A 23,951-nucleotide genomic window follows, 5' to 3' on the forward strand; every position below is an offset into this window, starting at 1 on the left:
GGGGCCAGTAAAGCCCTGGTAGTACAGATAGGCAGATGGTAAAGCTGTGTTAATGTAAGCGGTGGGTGTGGATGGCTTGGGTCCTCAGAGGTATGTTGAAAATGATAACTGGAATAAAGCAAGGGAGGAGACTGGACTGCCTGGTGGTGCCTGTGCACTGGAGATGGATGTTTGCAGTTTTCTTTGGGTGGTAAGGAAAGGCCTCATGGAGGCGGTAATATTTGAGTCAAGGTCTGAAGACGTGAACCTTGCAGATAGGTACCTGGGCTTCTAGGCGGAGGGAACAGCAAAGGCCCCAGGCAGGAGTGTGCCTAGAGAGCTCCAGAACTGCCTGGAGGTCAGTGTGGCTTTGGAGGTGGCGGGGTGGAGCCAGTGGCCAGTAGTGGGCTGGGAGTTCAGAGAGATAGGCAGGACCTTGACTTTGGCTCTGAGTAGGTGGGAGCCTCTGGCTGCACTTTAGTTTCGAGTTCTGTGACGCCGTGTGTTTCTGCTCAACCCAAGAAGATTACCTTGTGGTGTTTTACATTGGGGAGTTCTACTGAGGGATATGAGACAAACAATAAAAAATAGCTAAAAGTATATTCCATGTGCTGTAACTTCTGATGAAACTTGTTAAGCTCATAAATGTCTTTATTTAACTATTTTTAATAGTTTCATCGGCTAAGGAATTTATCTCTGGGGACCCTTGGTTATGGAGAAAATGAAGACAACAGAATTGGATTAAAAGTCTGTAAGCAGCATTACAAGAAAGGGGCCATGTTTCCTTCTAATGAGACGCTAAATATTGACAGCGACATTGAAATAGGTAATACAGTGATAATTTCATTATATTTCTTTATCATCTTCTGTGGTAAGAGCAAAAAACACCCTCGTGCGCCGGCAGCCCAAATGAAACAACTTTGCTTTTGTGACGGCTGACCTATCTGAGGCTTTAACGTTTGCCTGCAAAGAGCTTTGGCTCAGGAAACTATGGGTGTGCTGTGACAGGACCAGGAACATTTGTGCATCTCTTTGGTGCAACTCAAGATTTTTGGTTTTGGGGGGTAAATGCACAGGTGTTTCCTGTTTGTTTAATTTTTTCCCTCCGTGAGGGGGGGATTAGGCTTTTTGAAAAAAAATGAGACTGTATTTGTTAAATGAAATAATGTGAGTGAAAATGCTGGGTACTCTTGCTTTTATCATTTGTTAAATATGTTAATGCTCTTCAGAGATGAATTGTGATTAATAACTCATTTTCTCTGTTTGGAGATTGGCAAAAAGTTAACATGTAATCAAGTAGAATTGTTTTGCGACATTCTGTTAAGAATTTAAAAGCATTCCATATATAAATGCAAAGTATCTGACCTGAGGCTCGGGAGGTTTTGTCTTTCATTCAACAAACCTTTGGTGTACAGTTATCACGCCTAAAGCACTCCCTGTTTTATGAACTGGGGTTGCAGAGATTAACCAGTCATGGCTCCTCAAGGAGCTAACAGGTCAGAAATCCGGGTCCTAGTAGCAGTGTAAATTTGGAGTGGTTTTATTAAAAAGAGAGCTCCAGAGTTCATTTGACCATATTTCCTATAACCCGATTTTAAGGTGCCTTGGTAATACAATAGAAGAACATCCCTGTGAAGTAAAGGTTCTAATTCATTTCCCACAGGCTACCTGTTTAGAATCTTTTCAGGAGTAAATGTGTCCTACCCTCTTGACTCTAAAAGAAACAGCCCATAAGCCAGCACTTGTCAGGGTCCCCAGGTTGCTTCCAGAGACCCATCAGTAGCTTGGTTCTGTGGCCAGCAGCCTTGAAATGTCCCTTATCTTATTGCCCTGCAGGCTCTGCTATCCTGAGGTCTGTGTGGTAGTCAGTCTGCAGGGGCTGATCCAGTTTCACCCTGCATGTTTCTCCTGCGCTGTCAGCTGTGCTCCCCGCCGTGGGCAGTTCCTGTAACTGGGAGTACTGAGAGGTGGAGCTGAAAGCTTGTGCAGTGACCCTCTGCTCCAAAGGAGCCATGACCACTTGTCCTCTTAAAAATGTGAGCCTTAATTGGATGAATCATACGACTATTTTCCAGTGATTCATATGTTGTTTCCTTCAACTGATTTTTCTTGGAAAATTGATTAAAGAAATGTGGCCAAAGTCAGTATCAGTGGCTAGGCGAGACAGAGCAGAAAGCAGGATTTATTCCCTGACCATTGGACATTGGTGTCCTCGGTCATTTCCTTTCCATCATATGGAATATTTTTAACCAAATGGAGAGAAGTTGACTATTAATTTGACTTTACTTTAAGAGAGACTGTTGAAGCAAGCTAATTATATTTTTTGACTTATTAAATTAAATACAACTTATCAAAGAGAACTTTTTGATGTATCTATTCAAAAGGTGTAAAAAATAATCTTAAAAATGCTTGATACTGGATTTTAGACTTTCTTGTCTTGGACACATTGGAGGAAGCCTGCAGATGGTATAAATAGGGATTGAGTTTGTCTTCATTGGTGTGGCATTATAGTTTAAATAGGTGAATTAGCAGAAACTGTTCTAGATTACCTATTTATGAATTTTGTGGTATCTTTATGATTAAGAGAAGCATCCTTCAGTGTGCTCAGCGCAGAGATCTGCCTGTGTGCTGCTTTCCTGGTGGGTTTATGTTTAGCTGCACGATTGATTGTACAGTTCAAGCTAAGGGTTTCCCCTAATTCATGCTGAGGGCCTATCCCTCTGTCCCTGCCTCTAGACCTATAGCTTTACAGTTCAGTTTCACTGGGGGTACTGTAATGAATCCTGTTAAAAAAAATTTTTTTTTACAACATTTAGATGGATATCATTCTACTACAGTGTTTCACTTTCTATAATGCAGATTTTGAATTTCTTATCTTCTTTCCACGTATTCTTAGCATGAAACATTATGACCATTTCATCATTTTACCTGCCATTTTAAGAACATATTGAATCCACCCTCCCTTTGTCTCTGAGAGGGTTGTTATTTCATTCGCTGGAGTGTTCTGCCTTGTAAATGAGATTCATTTGAGTGATGAGGCTGCTACTCCAATATCAGTTTGTTCTGTTTGAAGTTTGATGTTTTACTCGGGGCTTTTGCCATGCTTTAAAAAAAAATCTCAGTTCTTAGGTTTTGCTGCCACCAAGTGCTTGGTGGCCTCATTAGCAATGACTGTAGCATGAGATATGGCAGACTCCAGAGAGTTCTGAATGTGCATGTAGCTAAAGTGTAGTCCTCCTATTACAATTACAGGATCTGAATAATCAAATAGACTTTTATAAGGCAAATTTTACAGATAGTGTAACATTAACTAACATGTGCTGTCCTATTTCTCTGAATCCGTCATCAATTTTTAAAAAACGCACCTGTTTTATAAACATTTGAAAGTGAAAAAACTTAATGTCTTTTTTCATTTAAAAAAAAATTTTTATTGGCGTATAGTTGCTTTACCATATTGTGTTCGTTTATACTGTACAGCGAAGTGAATTCATGTCTTAGAATGAATGAAATACAGGAGAAGAAGACCTAGGACAGTATCGGGCACACAGATTTTTAACAAATTCCTCCTTCTTTCAGAATACAGTCATTTGCCCAGATAAGTTTAATTTAAATATTATTTTTTCCTTTTCCTTTACTTTAGAATAAGAATGTTGAAGGTAGAAGGGCCTTAAATAGCCTCAGTTTGGCCTTCACTTTAAAGTTGAGGAAACTGATGTTCAGTCAAGCTTGGTGACTAGGCCAAGGTCATGCAGCGATTCAGTGACCGTGGGTCTTTGCTACTCTAAACTCGGTAACATGGGCATCACCCAGGAGCTTGTGAAACATGCAGAATCTCCAGGCCCCCCCTAGACCTGCAGAATCCAAATTTGCATCTTAACGAGATCCCTGAATGACATATACGCACATGAAGCTTGGGAAGCGCCGGTTCAGTACTCTGCAGCTGCGGTCTTTGACTTCGCACAGACCTCTCTCTCTTTTACCAGCTTCACACATTTTATACTGTCCATCACCATCGGCCTTCAGTGCCCCCTGTACCAGCTTGGACACCTCTGTCCATCAGTATCACTCCCTTACAGAAGCGGTTCGGGCACTTGCCTCTCCCTTCTTTCTCACCTGGATCCTGCCAGCCGTCACCTCTGTGGCCGAGCCCTGGTGCCCCAGCTGCTGATACCTCCTGGAGAAACGGGCCAGAGCAGAACACGCTCACACTGCCACACATCTGCAAACCTCTGCACACAGCACCTCCAGCAGGCTTCCCCGTCAGCCTGGTGCTGCAGAGGCGAGGCTGCGGCCAAAGGCCTCCCACAGCACCAGGGCCCACCCCTTTCAGCTCTGCGAAGTCGCCTCCCTCTCTCTGCACCCAAATTCGCATCTCTGAGCTCCGTTCCTCCCTGAGTTCCAGACTCCTCCTCCATTCAGCCGGCTGCTTGACAAACCACTTGACAACCCCCTCTGTGACTCTAATAGGGATTTCAAACCTGCTGTGTCCAAAACAGAACATCTCAAGCCTCCTCCACCCCCTACCCCTGGCTCAACCTGTTTCTTTCTACTCTTGCCCATCTCGGAAAACGAAACCAACATTTTCACATCATGCCATCATACTCCCAGTTGCTCAAGCCCCAAACTTGAATGTGTTGGTTTCTCCATTTCCATTGCCACCTCTGTAGTCCAAGCCGCTGCCGCTCTTGCTTGGACTGGTCTCCACCCCCTGCCCTGCCCCTCAGCAACCAGAATGATATTTTTTAAAAAATTGGCTAAATTGGGACATCTCATTCCCTGGGCTAAAAACCACGAGTGGCTTCCCATCTTTTTAGAATAAAACCCACAAGTCTCTGTAGGACCGGCCACCCGCCTGTCTCTCCAAGCCCCCGCTTCCCTGGTTCTGCCTCCTTGCTGTTTGTTGAACAAGTCAGGCTCTTTCTTGCCTGGGACTTAGTGCTTACTTTTGTCCTGCCCGGAGCGCTCCCCCTGGATCTGTGCTCAGCTGGGTCTCCTTCCTCCCTCAGGTGTCGGATTAAACAGCCCCAGTGCCTCAGAGCCCTTCCCAACAGTTCTCCTCAGGTAGGGCCTCCCCACCCTCCATCACTTCACTGTGTCTTGGCAGTACTGTGCACACCGTGAAATTGTCCTGTGTATATTTTTTCACTCTTGGTTTATCTCCCCCACTACAGTGTGAGCTCCATACAGACCTCGTTCTGTCTCGTTCATCGCTCTACCTTCAGTGCCTGGCACAATGCCTGGCCCCTGAAAGCTTTCAGTAAATATTTACTGAATAAGTGAATGAGTCAGGTAGGGAGCCTGGGCCTTTTGAGTTTCCGAAATAGGTGCTCAGAGGTCAGCCTCATCAATGTACTGGTGAAGAGCTCAGGCTCTGGAACTGAGCACATGTGGATTTAAATTCTGGTTGGTTAGGGGCTTCTTCCTGGTGGCACAGTGGTTGAGAGTCCGCCTGCTAATGCAGGGGACATGGGTTCGTGCCCCGGTCCGGGAAGATCCCACATGCTGCGGAGCAGCTAGGCCTGTGAGCCATGGTCGCTGAGCCTGCGTGTCCGGAGCCTGTGCTCCGCAACGGGAGAGGCCACAACAGTGAGAGGCCCGCGTACTGCAAAAAAAAAAAAAAAAAAAAATTTCTGGTTGGCCACCAGCTAGGTGTGTGACCTTGAGGAAGTTTCTTGGCCTCTCTGTGCCTCGGTTTGTCCATCTGTAAAATGGCAACAATAGTGTATGTCTCACAAGGTTGCTTCGGGGGGTTAAACAGGATGATGCATTAAATGAGAGAACCTATAAAGCCCCGAGCACAGTGCCTGGCAGAGAGTAAGTCCCTGTATGTTTTTGCTATCTGTATCATTCTATCTTTAGTTTCCTATAAAAAAAGCTTCTTTTGATCAACTGCCCTCACTGTATCAATCAAGGCCCAGTCAGGAAAACCAACATTGAATTGTTTCTTGATACTCATGGTCCATTTGCCAAACACAGGGAGGCACCCCCTCTGACACCTGCCTTTCTTAAACATTGTGGCTGTTGAGCTGTCCATTCAGCTCCGTGTCCTTGTTTTTGGCCCAGGATACCTGATTGTCATAAAATGTGTGTCCTCCATATTTTGAGTGTCCTATATACTAGGCAATGGGTGTTCAACGGCCACAGCAGTCGTGCCCTTGCTCTCAAGCACCTTATCTTCTAGTTGAGGAGATAGATAAGCAAATAAAGAGTCAAATTGTGAGAGAAGATTCTCAGAGAACAAGCCATAGGGCCTACCCGGGTTCTCAAGCACCTACTGAGTGTCAGGCACTGCAGGAGGCCCTGACTTTTCCATTCTTGAGGCAGCACAAAGGGGGCAGCAGCAGCCCAGGTGAGAGTCAGCCAGGCTGGTTCACACCACTTCTGGCATCAGGGCTGAGTGACCTTGAAGGGCGTTGACCATGAAAGGTGTTCATTGTCTCCAGACCTCCTCGGTTTCCTGCCAAAGTGTTAGGCTACACAATAATGAGACTTATTTTTATGTGCGGCTCTTGGAATCATTCTTTTATAGTTTACAGCTCATAATTTATTTTTATTTGAGTACAATCTAAGTTCCTTTCTTTCTCTTATTTTTTTTTTTTGGAAAAGTATCGGACTAAACAGAAAAGTTGCCAACTAGCACAAAGATGTCCTTGTATGGCTTTCGTCTAACTTTCCCAAATGCTAACATTTTACCACATTTGCTTTATCATTCTTCCTACATAAAAAAATTTCTCCTGAAATCTATGAGACGAAGGTGCAGACACAAGGCCCCTACCTCTAAATACTTGTGTGCATCTCCCCAAACAAGAACGTGCTCCTCATAACCACCGAACAGTGCTCAAAAGCATGAGTTAACGTGGATGTGATACTATAATCTACAGACCCTATTCATATTTCATCAACTGCCCTAACATTATCTACAGCAAAAGCCATGCCTAACCTGCCTGGTCCAGGATCACATATTGCATTTAGTTGTCATGTATCTTTAGTCTCCTATAATCTGGAGAAAAATTGAGTTCTTGGCTTTTTTTTTTTTTTTAAATGACCTTGACATTTTTAAAGAGTAGAATGTCCCTCCCTTGAGTTTTCCTGTTTTTTGTTGTACGCGGGCCTCTCACTGATGAGGCCCCTCCCGTTTCGGAGCACCGGCCCCGGACGCGCAGGCTCCGGACGCGCAGGCTCAGCGGCCATGGCGCACGCGCCCAGCCGCTCCGCGGCATGTGGGATCTTCCCGGACCGGGGCACGAACCTGCGTCCCCTGCATCGGCAGGCGGACTCCCAACCACCGCGCCACCAGGGAAGCCCTGTTGTGTGTTTTTTTTTTTTTTTTTTAATTAACTTACTTATTTTTGGCTGTGCTGGGTCTTCGTTGCTGCACGTGGACTTTCTCTAGTTGGCGGCGAGCGGGGGCTACTCTTAGTTGCGGTGCGCGGGCTTCTCATTGCCGTGGCTTCTCTTTTCTGCGGAGTACGGGCTCTAGGCATGCGGGCTTCAGTAGTTGTGGCGCACGGGCTTAGTTGCTTCATGGCATGTGGGATCTTCCCAGACCAGGGGTCGAACCTGTGTCGCCTATATTGGCAGGCGGATTCTTAACCACTGCGCCACCAGGGAAGCCCCTAGTTTTCCTGTTTCTTTGTGCCTAGATTGAGGTTACGCATTTGGGGCAGAAATACCACACAAATGGTACGTTATTTCAGGAGGCACATGATGTCTCATTATCTCAATCCTGGTGATGTTAACTTTGATCACTTGGCTAGGGTGGGATCTGCCAGGTTCCCCACTGTAAAGTTACTGGTCTCCCTGTTGTGATTAATAAGTATTCTGTGGAGAGATGCTTTGGAACTTGTTGAGTCCTCTGCTCTCATCACACTTCAGCCCACTGGTTTTAGCATCTGATTCTTGCCTGACAGTCACTGTGGTTTTTTCATGGCCCTAGACTGCATTCACCTAGACCTCCAGACCCTCTCCAAGAACCCTCAGGACTGGAAGAACTCATCATTCTTCAGACTGGCATTTTATCGGTAAATATGCTTTCGAGTCTCATTGCCCAGGAGACGCAGATGGGGAAAGGAGAGTAGGGGAGGAAGACTATGGCAATTTATACCTTGTAATATTTTCTATTCAGCCTCTTGCAAGTTGAAATCTCCTTTCATCTCAAAGGCATTGACCTGCAGACGATTCATTCCCGAGAGCTACCAGACTGTTACATCTTTCAGAATACGGCAAGTGTCTATTTTACTAAGCCATTTTATCATTTTTCTCTACTCCTTTTGTAGGTGCAGAGTGCAAAGCACCTCTGCCTATAGATGTGTTTGATGCAGTTGTGTTTAAAACAGTTTTAATGCCACTTTATAGCATCGTTGGTCCAGAGGCCGTGACTTCTAAAAATGATACAAGCCCATTCCAACTTTTTAAAACTAGATTTTGGGGTTGAGAAGAGTTTTCAAAGTGGACTTTGACTTCCTACTCTCCGAATACATTTTTAAAAATAGCTTATGACCTGTGTTTTAAGTGCCTATAACGTTTTTCCCACCTTCGAAGGAAGGTCTTTGCAAATGTTGTAGCAAATGTTTTCAAACCTCAAGGCAGAAAGTGCCCCCTTGGTCTGAAGGCTAATCTGCAAAGGATCAATTGCTGCAGCTTTTATTTTGGGAGGGGCAGGCATGTGCCATGGACTTCCTCCCTCCCTCCCTCCCTTCCTTCCTTCCTCCCTCCCTCCCTCTCTCCCTTCCTTCCTCCCTTCCTCCTTTCCTCCCTTCCTTCCTTCCTCCCTCCCTCCCTCCCTCTCTCCCTTCCTTCCTCCGTCCCTCCCTCCCTCCCTCCCTTACTCCCTTCTTCTCTCCCTCCCTTCCTTCTTTCATGTTTCTTGATGGGCAGAACTGAATGCTCAGTTGGACGTTATATGTAGCTGTTGTTTTAGCAATTCAGAAGCATGCTTCATTCAACAACAATCGCTGAATGCTCAGTGAGTCCCTACGAGGCAGCAGGCAAGTTGCCATGCTCTAGAGGTACCATGGCCCTCAGGAAGCTTACAGCCTAGTGGAAGAGATAGAAAAACAAGTCAACAAAAAAATTAATTATAAATTGTGACATGTAGTAAGGAAGAATGTCTCCCCCAGAGAGTAGCATGATTAATCTCCCTGGGGTGACCCACACATTACAAAACGCATTATTAAATCCAAGGCAAGGCAAAGCTTGGAGAGCTGAACGTGTATGTGATCTATGGTTAAACCCACAGGTGCCTGAACATCTTTGAGCACAAGCCACGTGCACATTACACATTCTCAGTGTAATCTAAGAATATCGTTATGACCAACCCAGAGATTCGAGAATTAAGCTATACAGACCTCATTTCTATACCTATGAGCTAGGACCAAACTTCGCTAGCCCTGGCATTCAAGGCCTCATTTTCCCCCAGGAAAGCCCCTAAAATACGCTGCATATTTCACTTATAAACTTTAAATGCTTGAAACATAATGTGGAAGATTGAGGGCATTTGGAAATCTTAAATTCAACCCATAACCCTGGAGCAATCTTTGCCACTTCTGAAAGCCCATGTAGCACTTCTCAAAACATATATATAGCGTTTGAAGCAAATAGAAAAATAATTTCTAGCCTAGTGAACATCTAGAGTTTCATACCCAAAGGACTAAATTAAGGCAAATGCTTGTAAATTCCATTCAGTGTAATAAACGAGGTCTTTGTGTTCTCTTGTCAAAAATTGGTGGTGAATTCTCACGTTTGTTCTTTGGACTAGTTACTGGTTGGCTGTTTTGCTTTAGAATTTCTCTGAATCCGAATGTGCTTTGAGTAGAATTTCATGCATTCCCCCTTTGGACCACATTTTTTCATTAATAATAGGAAGTTGTGAAGGAATCATGGGATGAGGACATTTTCATCAGTCTAACTCTCTTTGGATCTGGATATCTATCTGGATGCCATTGATATTTTAAGCAGAACTGATCTAACCAGTCATACTTTCTGCTGGGCCGTAACCTCTTCGTCAATTTGTATCTCCAGATTATCTTTGACAATAAAGCTCACAGTGGCAAAATCAAAATCTACTTTGACAGTGACGCTAACATCGAGGAATGTAAAGACTTGAACATCTCCGGATCTAGTAAGTATGTTATATGCTTGCCCATGGTGGATTATGGAAGATTTTTGTCACTTCATTTTAGGATTTGGGGTCTATAAATGGTTTATTTGGAGGATGATAAGAATAAAGGGCTCCAAAAAAACACATTTTGAGCATTCGCTTCTGTTAAGCATACCCCGAAGCTTTGCATTTTTGTTCAGTTCAGCAAATGTTGATTACAGACCTTGTAGGAGAGGTCGTGTGGCCCAGCGGTTAAGAGCAGTTTCTGGAGCCAGACTACCTGGGTTCAAGTTTTGGTTCTGTTTCCTGTACCTGTGATCTTGGACACATGGCTTAACCTCTCTGTCTCAGGGTCCTTCTCCGCAAAATGAAGGTAATAATAGTACTTACCTTCCAGCATGTCGAGTATTAAATGAGTATGTAAAGCAGAGCGCTGAGAACAACAGTTGGCACACAGTATTTGTAGGCGCTCTGGAAAAGAAAGAAAACGCCTTCGTGAGGGGCACTGGCATGCTTGTAAAATCTCTAGCGTGTCCTGACTAGGAGTAAGTGGTGGAGGCACAGAAGATATGAGCATCAAGAAAGCAAAGGTTGGGCTTCCCTGGTGGCGCAGTGGTTGAGAGTCCGCCTGCCGATGCAGGGGACTCGGGATCGTGCCCGGGTCTGGGAAGATCCTACGTGCCGCGGAGCGGCTGGGCCCGTGAGCCATGGCCGCTGAGCCTGCGCGTCCGGATCCTGTGCTCCGCAACGGGAGGGGCCACAGCAGTGAGAGGCCCGCGTACCGCAAAAAAAAAAAAAAAAAAAAAAAAAAAAAGAAAGCAAAGGTTCGTTTTGACGGGGACAGAGTGAGACATAGAGTCCAGCAATGCTTCTTGGAGAAGGTATGATTTGATCTGAGCCTGTGACAGTGGAGTGGGATCAAGGCCTTCAGAGCCCAGAGAGCAGCCTGGACAAACCTGCGTCATTTACTCAGTCATTACTCAGGAAATACCTCCTGATCCACAGACTAAAGTGGGCTACTCAGACCCCATTCTCACTGCGGGGGTTGGGATGATGTTAATGATGGGTGATCAGTATTCTTTCATTTACAAGTTTTGTTTAACTGAACCTGCCTTTGACCAGATTATCAGAACAAAATAAAATGTAAAATACCTGGGATTCCTAACTATTTTATATTAGTTTTAAATTAGACTCAATTTGTGGCCTGTTGCTTTTCGGTTGCCTAATATGTCCTGATGATTTTGAAGTTTTGGCTTCTTTTTGGTTTTTTTTTCTTGGTACGCGGGCCTCTCACTGTTGTGGCCTCTCCCACTGCGGAGCACAGGCTCCGGATGCGCAGGCTCACCGGCCATGGCTCACGGGCTCAGCCGCTCCGTGGCATGTGGGATTTTTCCTGATCTGGGCACGAACCTGTGTCCCCTGCATCGGCAGGCGGACTCTCAACCACTGCACCACCAGGGAAGCCCCCTGAAGTTTTGTCTCTTTAGTCCCATTAGCTGACTCCAGCCTCTCACCAGAGTACACAGTTTTAGTTTCTGTTTAAAAGTGGGTATTCTTCCGCAGCAGACACACTCTCCCCAGCAGAAACGCGCAAGTCAGACACGTGTCTTCCAAGTCCGAGTGTAGGCTGCAGCCATTTTATGTGATAAAAGCTAACCCTTGTCAAATAGGAAATGTGGTTTGGTATAGTCATTTGACCAAATAAGTTAGTCAGTCAAACACGTTTGCCAGGACAAGGTTTCCTTCCTCTCCACGGGCATCCTTATAATATTGGGGGAGCTGTCCTCGCCTTTGCTCAGAAGAGAGGCGCTCTGGCTCCCTCCTGTGGCCAGTGAGGAGAAACACAATCTCACAGCTAGAAGCACTGACATTTATATATGCTTCTCCCAGGGCTGCGCCATCACTAGGAGAGCACAAATTTAAGATGATGTGACAAGTCTTAAAAAGCTGAAGTTTGGAAACCAGCTTAGGAAATGGACTTTTTTTTTTCTTGTATAGGAAGCTGTCTGATGGATTGATTGCCCTGGTTCTGGGGAAGTAGAACAAAGGCAAGGGTGAGAGCTGGGGGGATCCTTGTGCTATTTGCAAAACATTCTGAGGTATATTCACATCCACGTGCTGACCTTGAAGCTTCTCTCTCCTTCTTGTCATTACCTATGTTATCTCAAGCGGAAATATAAGGGAGTGCGCATTTTTACATACAAACTTCAAGTTGCCTTTTCTGACTTCTAATACCCATGCCCAGTGTGCCACTAATCTTCACATTAACTTGATTTTATAAATGTAGCCATTTGGGCATGGGAGCTGGAGGAGGTAGGTCCTGATGGACAGGACTCCCCACTGATGGGTGATGTAAACGTATGTCCCAGGGAAATGGGGTTTAGTAAGTGTGGGAAGCCCTGGTTAGGGTCACACAGGCGGCAGTGGTGGTGTGTGTGGGACTTCTCAGGCCCCTGGAAGGACTGGGTGGGGTAGGATTTTCTTAACCACATTTCCAGAGGCATCTCTCTGGACTAGTGTTATACAAACCCAGGTTTAGGAACTGTTCCTGTGAGAATAACATAATTTCAGTAGAAGAAGAAAGCAATTATGATGTTTATAAGATACTTTTTGTAGCCACATCAAACTAGTCTTCTCAATAAATCAAATTGAAACAATACAATACTGATTTCTCTGTTAGGAGGGACGGTTTATCTTCCTAGTTCTGGGCCTCAGTTTTCCCATCTGTAAATAAGGCCCAATTCAAGTAATCTTAGAAATTTTGTTCTAGTCATAGGTCAGAAAGGAAGGTACTCGAGGCTGTTCTTGCATTTTTTTAAGATTGCGGTCCCATCTTCCCAAGAACTGCCCCTCTTCCCTCTGCCTCATTCCATGGCTCCTCCCCCCAAAAATGGTCTTGGGTTTTGGTCAGGTTGTTTTCCTACCTACCCATTAGATGGTATCTCCAGATAACTTAAACTTGTGAAGGATAAAACGGCCAAAGGTGGAGGTAAGTGCTCCGTACGAGGCACTGACAAGCACTCAACAGGGATTGTTTGACCTGATTTCCTGACAGCGCGTGAAGCTGGTACAGCTATGCTCCCCTTTGGTACCCGAGGCATCTGAAGCTTAGCAAGGCTAAATAACTCGCTCAGTGAATTACGTTTCCTTGCTGGTCATGCTCCTAACCCACTTAGGGTTAGGATGAGCTGCCCTCAGACACCCGGGCCGCTGGACACACTCCCATCTTTCTCTTAAATGCCTTCTCTGCGGAGGTGTCGCTGTGGAACACCCTGACTTTAGACTCTCCTGAAGGTTGCCTGTCCCCAGCGCTGCTTCCTTCTCCCCTGGCCTTTCGCCATCTGGTTCCTGAGTGCATCTCCTCTCCTAATTCCCCCGCCTTCCCATCCTTCCTAGTGTGCATTCTGCTCTGTCATCTCTCTGACTGGCTGTGTCCACACCCATGGTTTCAGCTGCCAGCAAGTTGTCCGCTCTTGTCATGAATGTCCAGACTGAGCTCAGTTGACCCCAGACGGAAAGGAGTCATTCTTGGTCAGTCCTTCCTTACTCCCTAAGTCCCATTAAAGACCAGGTTGAGTCTCTCTTCTTCATCTTTCGCCACTTTGTGCCTCATCTTTGTGTGCCTTCTCTGCCTCTGACTTCGCTCAGACCTTCACGAGTTCTGACTGAGATTATTCAGTGGTCTTCCTGTGCTCTGCTGGGGTCTCTGCACTTACCTGTAAGCGTACTGAAGCATTATGGGGACACACATAAGCACAGGCGCTGTCATGCTGAATAAAACACACCCAGTCCCTGCCTCCCAGAGCCAATCATGTCCGGGAGGAGATGGACATTGAATGATATGATAACCACTGAGTTTGCTGTTCTTGTGTGCATGGGGCTGCTCCAAGTGCTTTCATGTGTGAACTTATTTAAGCCTCACGACAGCCCTATAATATAGGTATTCTTTTCATTCTACCCATTTTTTGGATGAGGAAACTGAGGCAACTTCCCCAAGGCTCCACAGCTTCTGAGTGCAGGCTGGAGATTCAGACCCAGGTCTCAGGCTCCAGAGACTGTGTCCTTTTTCATTTCACACTGTCTCTGTGCTCCTTGCTGTGCTGTCTTTGAAAACACAACTATAAGCTCAGTGACCATCAAGCAGAGGGGAGTAAATGGAGATGTAGGTGTGTATACTTATGGGCAGGGCTACGATAGGGTATTGGGGGGAGGGCTGATGGGGATGGGAATTTAGAGAATTGTCCTGTGCTGTTGTGGGGAGGAAGATACTCGGTCTGAAACCCAAAGCTGAATAATCCCCATGTGTGATGGGGAGGGGTGCTGTTCCAGGCAGAGGGATCAGCATGTGCGAAGTCCCTGAGGCAAGAAAGAGAGAGAGGAGAGAGGGAGGGAGAGAGCTCCAGCACCTGGTAGGAGCAGGGAAGGAGGAAGAGAGTGGCCTCAGGGTGGGGAAGCTGGGGACCGGGAGAAAGCAGCAGGCGGCAGCTGATGAGACCACAGCGGGTGAGCAGGGGCCGGGCAGGGGAGAGCCGTGGTTGGGATTTGGGACAATACCATGAAGTCTGAGAGAAGCGAAGGTTAGTTTCATCTTCTTCCAGTGCCTTCCCTGTGTTACTGTGTTCCAAGGCAAAAATCTGATTACTACTCTCCTTACTTTCATTCTGAGAAGTGATTTTTTCCCACATGCAGAAAAAGCGTATTGAATTGGCACTCTTTGCTGGGAAAGTACAGAGTAAGGTTGAGAAGCAGAAATGGGGATTCTGAGTGGTGGGACTTTAAAACGTGTGTTCCCCCATTAATGGAGGACTTGATGTTTGTTTTTATGTGAAAGAACTCAGAGTATGTCAGTAGTTTTGCCTCTTTTGAATGGAGCCCAAATGGACCGCCTTCTACTGAATTCCACTCTAGAGTAAATATTTATGAATACACTTTAGTACATCTCTTAAGAATGTATATGTTTTTAAATGTATAACTCGACATCAGGGAATGATTACCTTGTTTGTGAACCTCTGAATGAGTGCAGCGTGATTTGTTTCTGATGCGTTTATCATTTGATCTTATTTTCCAGCTGCCATCTTGTTTGTAAATTATTCCCAAGTAAGGTGTGTTTGACATTTGAATTCTGTTTTCGTTTCTCAGTTCAGAAAAATACTCAGTATGTCCTGGTGTTCGATGCATTTGTCATTGTGATTTGCTTGGCATCTCTTATTCTGTGCACAAGATCCATTGTTCTGGGTCTAAGGTTACGAAAGGTAAGTGTGTGTCGGAATTTCCTCCCTCCCTTCCTGACCTCCCCCTGCAGTTTGTCCAAACAGTGGGGCCTTGACATTGGGTCATCCTGCCCTTTCTGGGGCCCTTGACTGAACTGGATTCCTTTGAGTGACTGTCCCGCTATGAGGCATTATCAACCTGGGGTGTAGAGAGTGCGTCAAAGCTCCCGGCATGTCAGGTGGAATCAGACGATCATAACTGCTTAAGCCTGAGCTAATAAGCACAGATGCACAGTGGTGAATGGTCAAGCTTTTGAATGCTTCTAGAATAAATGAGACCCTTTTAAATTCAGGAGTGATCTTAAGAACAGAGTAATAACATGGGTGGGTTTCATCTTTTGTCTTCAAATCAGAGTTCATTCTGACAGGGAGGCATGGTAAATGGGTTCTAATGAAGCATAAAAGACTTTATTCTATTATTTAAACTAGTTTAAAAATTCTTCCCTGAGTTTCATTTTACCTTTTTACCCTTTAGGGCTCTTGTGAATGTCTACCCTAGCTCACCACAAATCTTATTCTGGTGTGTGGCATGTACGTGAATACAGACTGGGGTCAGTGGACATAGGAAGTCATCAGAACACCATATGTAGAGGAAAGCCCTGTGTTTCCAGGGCTTGGCCTGTGTCGACTTGTTTTGTAAATATCCACTTCTCTTAGCCACCCTCCCGCACCCCACAAGCCACTTGACATTCTGAATCCAAAGCCGGGGTCTGGGTTCTGCCGATGCGAGGGTGGCACATTGGGAGCACACGCTCGGGGGCCGGACTGCCTACACTCAAGTCCTGGCTTGGCCGCCCCATGTCTCAGTTGCCTCCTCTGGAAAGAAGTGTCCATGGTGCCTAGTTTGTAGGGTTGTCGCCTGGTTGAATGCGTTGAAAATATGTAAAGTGTTTGGAATGTTCTCTGTGTTAGCTATTTCAACAAGAGTCTGTTGGAGGGAGAGCACAGCATTGCGTGTTTGAGTCACTTAGTTAACTGGCATGCTCACCTCTAGCCGGGGTGGATGGTGGAGGAAGGTGTGGGCTGTAATCTCCACCCTCCAAGTGAGGATCCCTCGCATTGGAAAAGGCAATGCCGTGTCTTTGGACAGGCGAGAGCACTGTTTCGCGCTTTTCTCCTTCCAGAGGGCGGTGTGGTTTGTAAGAAATGCTTTTTAAAATGTTTGCCGCAGAGATTCTTAAATTTCTTCCTGGAGAAGTACAAGCGATGCGTGTGTAACGCCGACCAATGGGAGTTCATCAACAGATGGTATATCCTGGTGATTGTCAGCGACCTAATGTCGATAATCGGATCCATATTAAAAATGGAAATTAAAGCCAAGGTAAGCGGCAGCCCATGGTAAACCTTCTTTCTGTTCTTCTGGATGGTCTCAAATACGGTAAGATATGCAGTGCCTCCTCCGACTTGGTTTCTCATGAAGGGAAAATGAAGAAGCGGCTGTTCTGTGGAAGGTGATACTCCTGTGAATAGCCTCTAGGAAACTTGACAGCATCTTCAGAATAGGAACTGAAGTTGGAGAAGACTGGTGGTTTGGGCGGGCTTTGTTTTTGTTTAAGTTGCAAAAGCAGCAGCTGGCCCCTGAACCCATCGCGTCAAGAGCCGAGGTGCCCATCCATGAGTGATGGGGGCTCTGCTGGGTGGCGCAAGGGCAGGAATATTTGAGTGCCTCTAGGCGCCTGGCTCTTTGGGTAACTTAGTCGATGTAGTCTCCTGAGTCTTGACTTCTCTCCTCCGTGCTCTGCCGTCAGCTAGCAAATCTTACCAGCTTTCCCTCCTGACCTCGAGGTACCTCCGTCTTGTCCAGCCTGACTGCTTCGGCTTCCTTCAGGCCGTCTTCCTCTCTGACCTCGATCGCTGCAGCTGCCTCCTTGCCTTCCCTTCCCGCCCTCGCTCTCCCTGACCCTTCAGTGCCGCCCCTCTGGCCCGTCTTGCGAGCTCTCAGCACTGGGCCCTGTTCAGCCTCTCTCCGTTTGCTTGCAAGACTCCCCTAGCCTGTCCTCCAGGCCCAGCACTGCTCAGGGGTCACGCCCTCGGGAAGCCCTCCATGACAAGCCCGGCATTGTGTCACTGCACACAGCGTATTGTATTAGAATTACGCTTGTGTGTGCGTCTCCTCAGTTAGAGTCCTTGAGAGCAGGAACTGTTGGCAAATCACGCTGGAGCGTTCTTTCAAAGGTAGCTGAAAGGTATTGTTTGATATTTAACAGACACCATTAGTTTATGTGCTTTAGTGCCTAGGTCAGTGGTAAATGCAATTTCTATTTCAGGATACTATTTGACTAAGAATTCAGTTCAACCAATCTTAATACTAAAAGGAAATGAGGAACACATTTGGAATTTGTGCTCTGTATTATTTCCTTCTTCAGTGTGAAAACTCTCAGAATCACTGTAGAGAGGCAGGCGGTCCCTTCTTGTCAGTTTAGAGCGAGATTCATAAGCTGAGTGGAGTAGAATATTTTACTCATGCCTGTTTTTTTCATTCCCTAGAATCTCACAAATTACGATCTGTGCAGCATTTTGCTTGGAACATCTACGCTCTTTGTCTGGGTCGGCGTCATCAGATACTTGGGTTACTTCCAAGCATATAATGTAAGGATGTGGCTGTTGGGTAGCACCACTGGGGTTGAGGTCCATTTCTTTGGGCTCTAGTAGCTACTTTTTAATTCCCCCCCATTGTGCTGATTTTTTTCAGGTGCTCATTTTAACAATGCAAGCCTCACTGCCAAAAGTTCTTCGCTTCTGCGCGTGTGCCGGTATGATCTATCTGGGTTACACCTTCTGCGGCTGGATTGTCTTAGGACCGTATCATGACAAGGTGTGTAGCCTCATTCTTCCTTCTACACGTGAAGCACTTGAGACCCTTAAATGTGGGTTTCCAGCACTGACCTTCATCCCACTTTTCTCCAGCACATAACCTGGACATCAGTAAGCATGTATCTTTGCATCAGTTTTCTTTTTCTTTCCCTTTTCCGGATATTGAAGTGGCTTCGAGATATTGAAACAAGAACTGCAGGGAACCAGAAAGCGCATTTCCTGGTTGTCTGGGTCTGGCTTAAGGGGTCACATATGAACCCAGCCTGTCACCAAGTAAGAAGTGTTTGGATGTGAGATCACTGTAATAAAAATGAACATTAAATGAGGAAAAGTATTACAAAATCTTTCTAATTCAAAGTATTAAGGTTTTCATCCAAGTTAACTGAGGAGACTGGAGGAGGATAAAGACTGGCCAGAATGACCATGTTAGGTTTATGATTAAAATGATAACACATCTTGCCTTTGCAGGTGGTTTTGATTTCAGTGTCCTCTTAGTGCCTTATTAAAGGTCAGTATCTGAATTCTAAACTATTGCTGGACTTCAGTCAGTATCATAAGCTCAAGGACATCAAAGTTATGTTCAGCTGTTCTTGTTTTAAAATGATAAATTTGATTCAAAGATACAGCAGGAAATGAAATGAGGTAGGCCTTGTTTTCAAACCAAAAAAAGTAAAAGCAATGACTGCATCTCACAGTTTTTCTTCCATGGGCCTCTGGCAGTCGGAACAACAGAAACAACAAAAATAAAACTAATAGCAGCTAACACTTGATGCTATACTAAGCATTTCTCTCTTCTCTCTCATTTAATCTCGTCGATAGCCCAGAGTACTGTTATCTTGGCTTAGGTGCTCTACCAGGAGAGAAGTAAAAATATAATGATGCTGGTATAACAGCTCAGCCTTAAGTTTTGACCGTGGTCGTTGCATTAAACAAAACACAGTCAAATCTAGTTTACAAACTCTTCACAAAAATCGAGCAGTCCACAAAACTCAAACGTTCGGTATTGTCCTACTAAAATAAATCTTAGTAACTTGGCATCCACCCAGGCTTGCTCCTCGTTAAGTGTTTCATTTAATATGGCCAAAGAGAATTACCGTTTTCCTATCTGAGAAACTGTATAATCAACAAAGTGCTAATCTCTGGGTTACTAGTAAATCTTGGTAATCTTATTGCTTTCCAGTTCCATTCCACTGCTTTAAAGGTGACTCATGAGTAAAAATTGTTCTTCGATGTTATCTCTCTGATCCGGAGAACTGTCTTGGTGCCCAGGAAAATGTACATTTTTCTTCCTCGCTTCTTTTATGGTCTGGCTGCTTTGCCACATTTTTGCCACTAGAGGGCAGTGTTGCGCCACGCGGCATAAATACTGAGCCTCCGAGGCCCGTGAATCAAGCGGTCCTATCTCCGCTGCCCTCCGCCTTCCCTACGCCATCATTATTTTGGAGGGTGCTCAGAAAATGTTGCTTGAATTTCACTAAACTAGCTACCATTCTGAAGTGCTGTGTGCTAGGTAGATATGGTGCCCATGTTCTTTACCTCCCTTGCTAGGTTAACCCTTCCAGTAGCCCTGTGGAGAAATATCCTTTGACAGAAAATAGCGATCTTAATATGTTAATTTTCCTGAGGTTGTATAGTTAGTGAATGGCAGAGATAGGACGCACACCCAGGTCTGCCTGACCCTAATACACATGCTTTGAGCAATACCCCGTAGGGCTTTTCTTCTTTTCTTGGTATTATCTAAAACAGACCATTACAAGAGAGCATTCAGTCTGACTCAAGAGTAGATCAGCCGTGAGAGGAAAGCCAAGTAATCAGTCTTATTTCTTTGCATCAAGGTTACCTTGTGAACAATGATGTTGTTTGCTTTGTGAGTCTGACTGCATTTTCATATGTTCAGTTCTGTTCGAGCCATGTCTATCCTTTTAAGTTTTCTAGTAGTCACATTAAAAAAAATTTTTAAAGAAACAAATGAAATTGATTTTCATTATGTATTTTATTTAACCCAATATGTTTAAAATATTACTTCAGCCTGTATGCAATATAAAACATTGAGATATTTTACATTCCTTGTTTTAGGTACTTAGTCTTTGAGATGTGGTGTGTATTTTATCCCGACAGCATATCTCACTTTGGACCGGCTGCGCATCAGATGCTCCGTAGGCACCTGTAGCTGGTGGCTGCCATATTGGACGTTTCACCTCTTGACTTGTGTCTCTTACTTAATGCCAGCCTTTCACCTCTCCCCCCGAGGAGTAGAGAGATAAGAACTGTATCTCTGGGGTTGTCTAGCAGGTCTGTTTATGGCTTCCGTCTCCCAGCTCTAGCCAGGCTGATATATTGCGGAAATGGAGTTGAGTTAATTCAGTGAATGCACTAGTCAGTAGCATGAGAAAACCTTCAGTCTGGATCTGGACTTATGTGCTTTTCTTCTCTGTGTTACTTCTTCTTTGAGTCTGAAGTTAGAAATGTTTACTGCCCCTGCACGTCCCTCTCCAAATTAACCCAACTTGTCGGAATTTTCAGGTTCTGCCAGTCAGTCAGTATCTGTTGAATCAGAAGACCTTCAGGATTGCCTGGAGCCTTGAAAAACAGCACCATGAGCATTTTCTAGAATTTCTAGAACCACAGCTAGCTTGGGTGTGGAAGCTAACTCTTTCTTTAAAAAAACAAACAAAAAACTCTAAAGAGGAGGTATCAGGAAAACTAGAATTTCACCCTGCTGTTTATATGGCAGCAGGAATCTCACATTTCAGCTTTGAATTTTCTGGTTAGACGTCGGATTTCAATGGTTCAACTGAAAGAGTATAAAAATACAAGAAGTGTCCCACCAATGTTGACTCCAGCACTAATGGGTGTTGGCACAGCGCCCTTTCAAAATGTCTGGGCACGGCGGGCTGGAGACTGTTGATGTTTAATAATTCAAGATGAGGGAAGGAGGAACATTACTCTCATGTGGCTTTGACGTTTCCCCGAGGACTTTCCGAGGAATAAACCATTGTCTTGCGTTCATTGTCCCCATTTTACAGATGAGAAGGCAAAGCACTGAAAAATCGTTGGACTTGGCTGCTGCCCTCGGTAAAAGTTCAGCAGCACCCGTGTTACATTTGTGCTCTCAAGGCCTCTGCTTTTAGCCAAGCACCTCTCTTATTCGAAACAACTATTAGCTGGTTAAAACGTTTTATCTGAATGCTGCATGAGGTTCTTAGCACCAGCTCTTGAAGCAGATTTTTATGTCCTTCTCTGACATAAGCCATTGCAGGTTATGTTTTCATTCAAATGAAAGTTCTTTTTGGCTCAACTGCAAAATTATCATTTGTGGAACAAATGCTTGGGTTCTCACTATGTTCCTCTGGAACCTGGGAGGACCCTTTATGGAGATATTCATTTCATATTTATTAAATGTCTACTATGCACCAAACACTGTCGGGTTCTTCTAGCCCAGGTTCTTGGAGGGCAGGGACCATGGATTATTGCTCTTTGTATTGCCCGTGTTGAGTGTGGTGCATAGAGCATGGTAAGGACTCAGCAAGTTTGCTGAGTGAACCAGAAACAGAGACACAACAGTATCTGCTTTCCAAGGACTTACAAGCTTGTAAGAACCAAAAAACAATTTCCTATGAATGCAGTCCTTCTAGACCAGAAGCGCATTAGGACCTTATTTCTCCTTACCTTGGGTATTTTTTTTTAGTCTCTAATTTTTTTTATTGAAGTATAGTTGATTACAGTGTTTCAGGTGTACAGCAAAGTGATTCAGTTACACACACACACACACACACACACACGTATTCTTTTTCAGATTCTTTTCCATTATACATTATTATAAGATATTGAATATAGTTCTCTGTGCTATACAGTAGGTCCTTATTGTTTATCTGGTTTATATATAGTAGCATGTATCTGTTAATTCCAAATTTCTAATTTCTCCCCCCCGCCCAGCCTTTCCCCTTTGGTAACCATAAGTTTGTTTTCTGTGTCTGTGAATCTGTTTCTGTTTTGTAAATAAGTTCATTTGTATCATATTTTAGATTCCACATGTAAGTGATATCATATAGTATTTGTCTTTCTCTGTCTGACTTACTTCACTTAGTGTGATAATCTCTAGGTCCATCCATGTTGCTGCACATGGCATGATTTCATTCTTTTTGATGGCTGAGTAATATTCCATTGTATATATGTACATCTTCTTTATCCATTCATCTGTCAATGGACACTTAGGTTGCTTCCATGTCCTGGCTATTGTAAATGGAGCTGCTATGAACATTGGCGTGCACGTATCTTTTCGAATTAGAGTTTTCTCGGGATATATGCCCAGTAGTGGTATTGCTGGATCATATGGTAACTCTATTTTTAGTTTTTTAAGGAATCTCCATACTGTTCTCCACCTTGGGTATTTTAAAAGCTGATTTCTACTATGGATTTTGGCCACTGGAACTGGCTCACAGCCACTTCTTGTGGGACGAAATGATAGAGTATGTTCCAATGACTTACCTTATTGGGTCTCTGTTTAACTTTCTGGTGGGTTAAAATAAATCTCACATGCCCAGAGAAGAGGGAGCTGAATAACATTAATGCTGAGATGGATTTTGTGTCTAGACTGATTCTAAGTAACTACACAGGAAACTAAGGGATGAATTTGCTTTGTGCCCACCAACTTGCAATTCTGGAACCCGAAACACAGACTTGTAGGGGTTCTTGACACTACAGAAAGGAATTGGCCAGATTCCAAAAGAAACTCTGAGAAATATGAATGATTAATGGTGCTGTCAGAGTTGTAATTGACGTCCATAGAAACCAACTTGAATTTCATTGTCTTAAGGCTAGTGGTGGGGATGGAAACTATTTAGTCTGGGAACTGGCTGTCTTACTGGTAAATTACCTGCATATTAATAAGTGATTTGCTCAGATGGATGTTCCCTCCAGATCTCTGTAGAGAGCGACTTTAGTACTGCTGTTCAGAGAGACCATGGGCATGATTCTTGTCTGGGGTACATTTATGTACTCTCCCTTGGTTACAGACTTTACCCCATGCATCCAGCCATGGAGCAGGGAGGGTAGGACCTGGTGTTTGCTTGTTGGCTGGGGTACAGAGAAGCGTGTAGAGAACAATCAGAAGACCAACCAGTAGTTTCCTCTGTGGTTCTTCCTGACACAGAGAGCAGGCTAGAGCTGCCAGGGCAGTCTGTCTTGATGCAGACTTTGAAATGGCCCTTCAACGTTGGCTTCATCGGACACAGACAACAACGAACATACCAGATGAAGAGAATAAATCCCATGATTTAAAGACGGAGAAGATGGCTGGGTGTTGTGAGAGAAGGGGGCACACACAGGATGTTAATACTGCCATGAAGGGATGGAATGAGGCCACACAAAGGAGGAACCTTACTCCAAACTTCTTGGTTTGGATTTCTGCTTTGCCTCCACACTTTGAATATTGTTAAGCAAGAGACATGACCTTGAAGGCTATATTCTCTGAAGTTTAGATTTTACTGCAGCTTGAACTGGAAGCTGAAGAGACTGAAGTAAAGAAGGCTTCCTTGGAGGTTTCTGTAATAAGTATGTAAGTGTTGACATCAGAGTGGAGTAGAAAGAGTGGGTCAGAGAAACATCATAGGAACGGACAGACCTTATTAGATTGTAGAGCAGGGAAGATAAATGGATTCAACGTACAGTATTTTGTTTTATAAATTCATTTATTTATTTATTTTTGGCTGTGTTGGATCTTCATTGCTGAGTGCAGGCTTTCTCTAGTTGCGGCGAGCGAGGGCTACTCTTTTTTTTAACATCTTTAT

At 44.6% G+C, this 23,951-nt stretch overlaps 1 protein-coding gene across 3 annotated transcripts in view; it reads left to right on the plus strand.

Moving 5' to 3' along the window:
• Positions 1–23,951, plus strand: part of MCOLN2 (mucolipin TRP cation channel 2) — a 61,317-nt gene that overhangs the window by 23,530 nt on the left and 13,836 nt on the right. For all 3 annotated transcript variants that reach the window (XM_030866091.3, XM_030866097.3, XM_030866101.3), the window contains 8 exons: positions 652–805; positions 7,916–8,000; positions 8,105–8,201; positions 10,000–10,099; positions 15,218–15,330; positions 16,520–16,669; positions 17,836–17,937; positions 18,041–18,163. In XM_030866091.3, coding sequence (XP_030721951.2) covers positions 652–805; positions 7,916–8,000; positions 8,105–8,201; positions 10,000–10,099; positions 15,218–15,330; positions 16,520–16,669; positions 17,836–17,937; positions 18,041–18,163 — 924 coding nt within the window. The remainder of the gene's footprint in view (positions 1–651; positions 806–7,915; positions 8,001–8,104; positions 8,202–9,999; positions 10,100–15,217; positions 15,331–16,519; positions 16,670–17,835; positions 17,938–18,040; positions 18,164–23,951) is intronic.

The sequence above is a fragment of the Globicephala melas genome, chromosome 1, assembly GCF_963455315.2.
Source record: "Globicephala melas chromosome 1, mGloMel1.2, whole genome shotgun sequence".
Lineage (NCBI taxonomy): Eukaryota > Metazoa > Chordata > Mammalia > Artiodactyla > Delphinidae > Globicephala > Globicephala melas.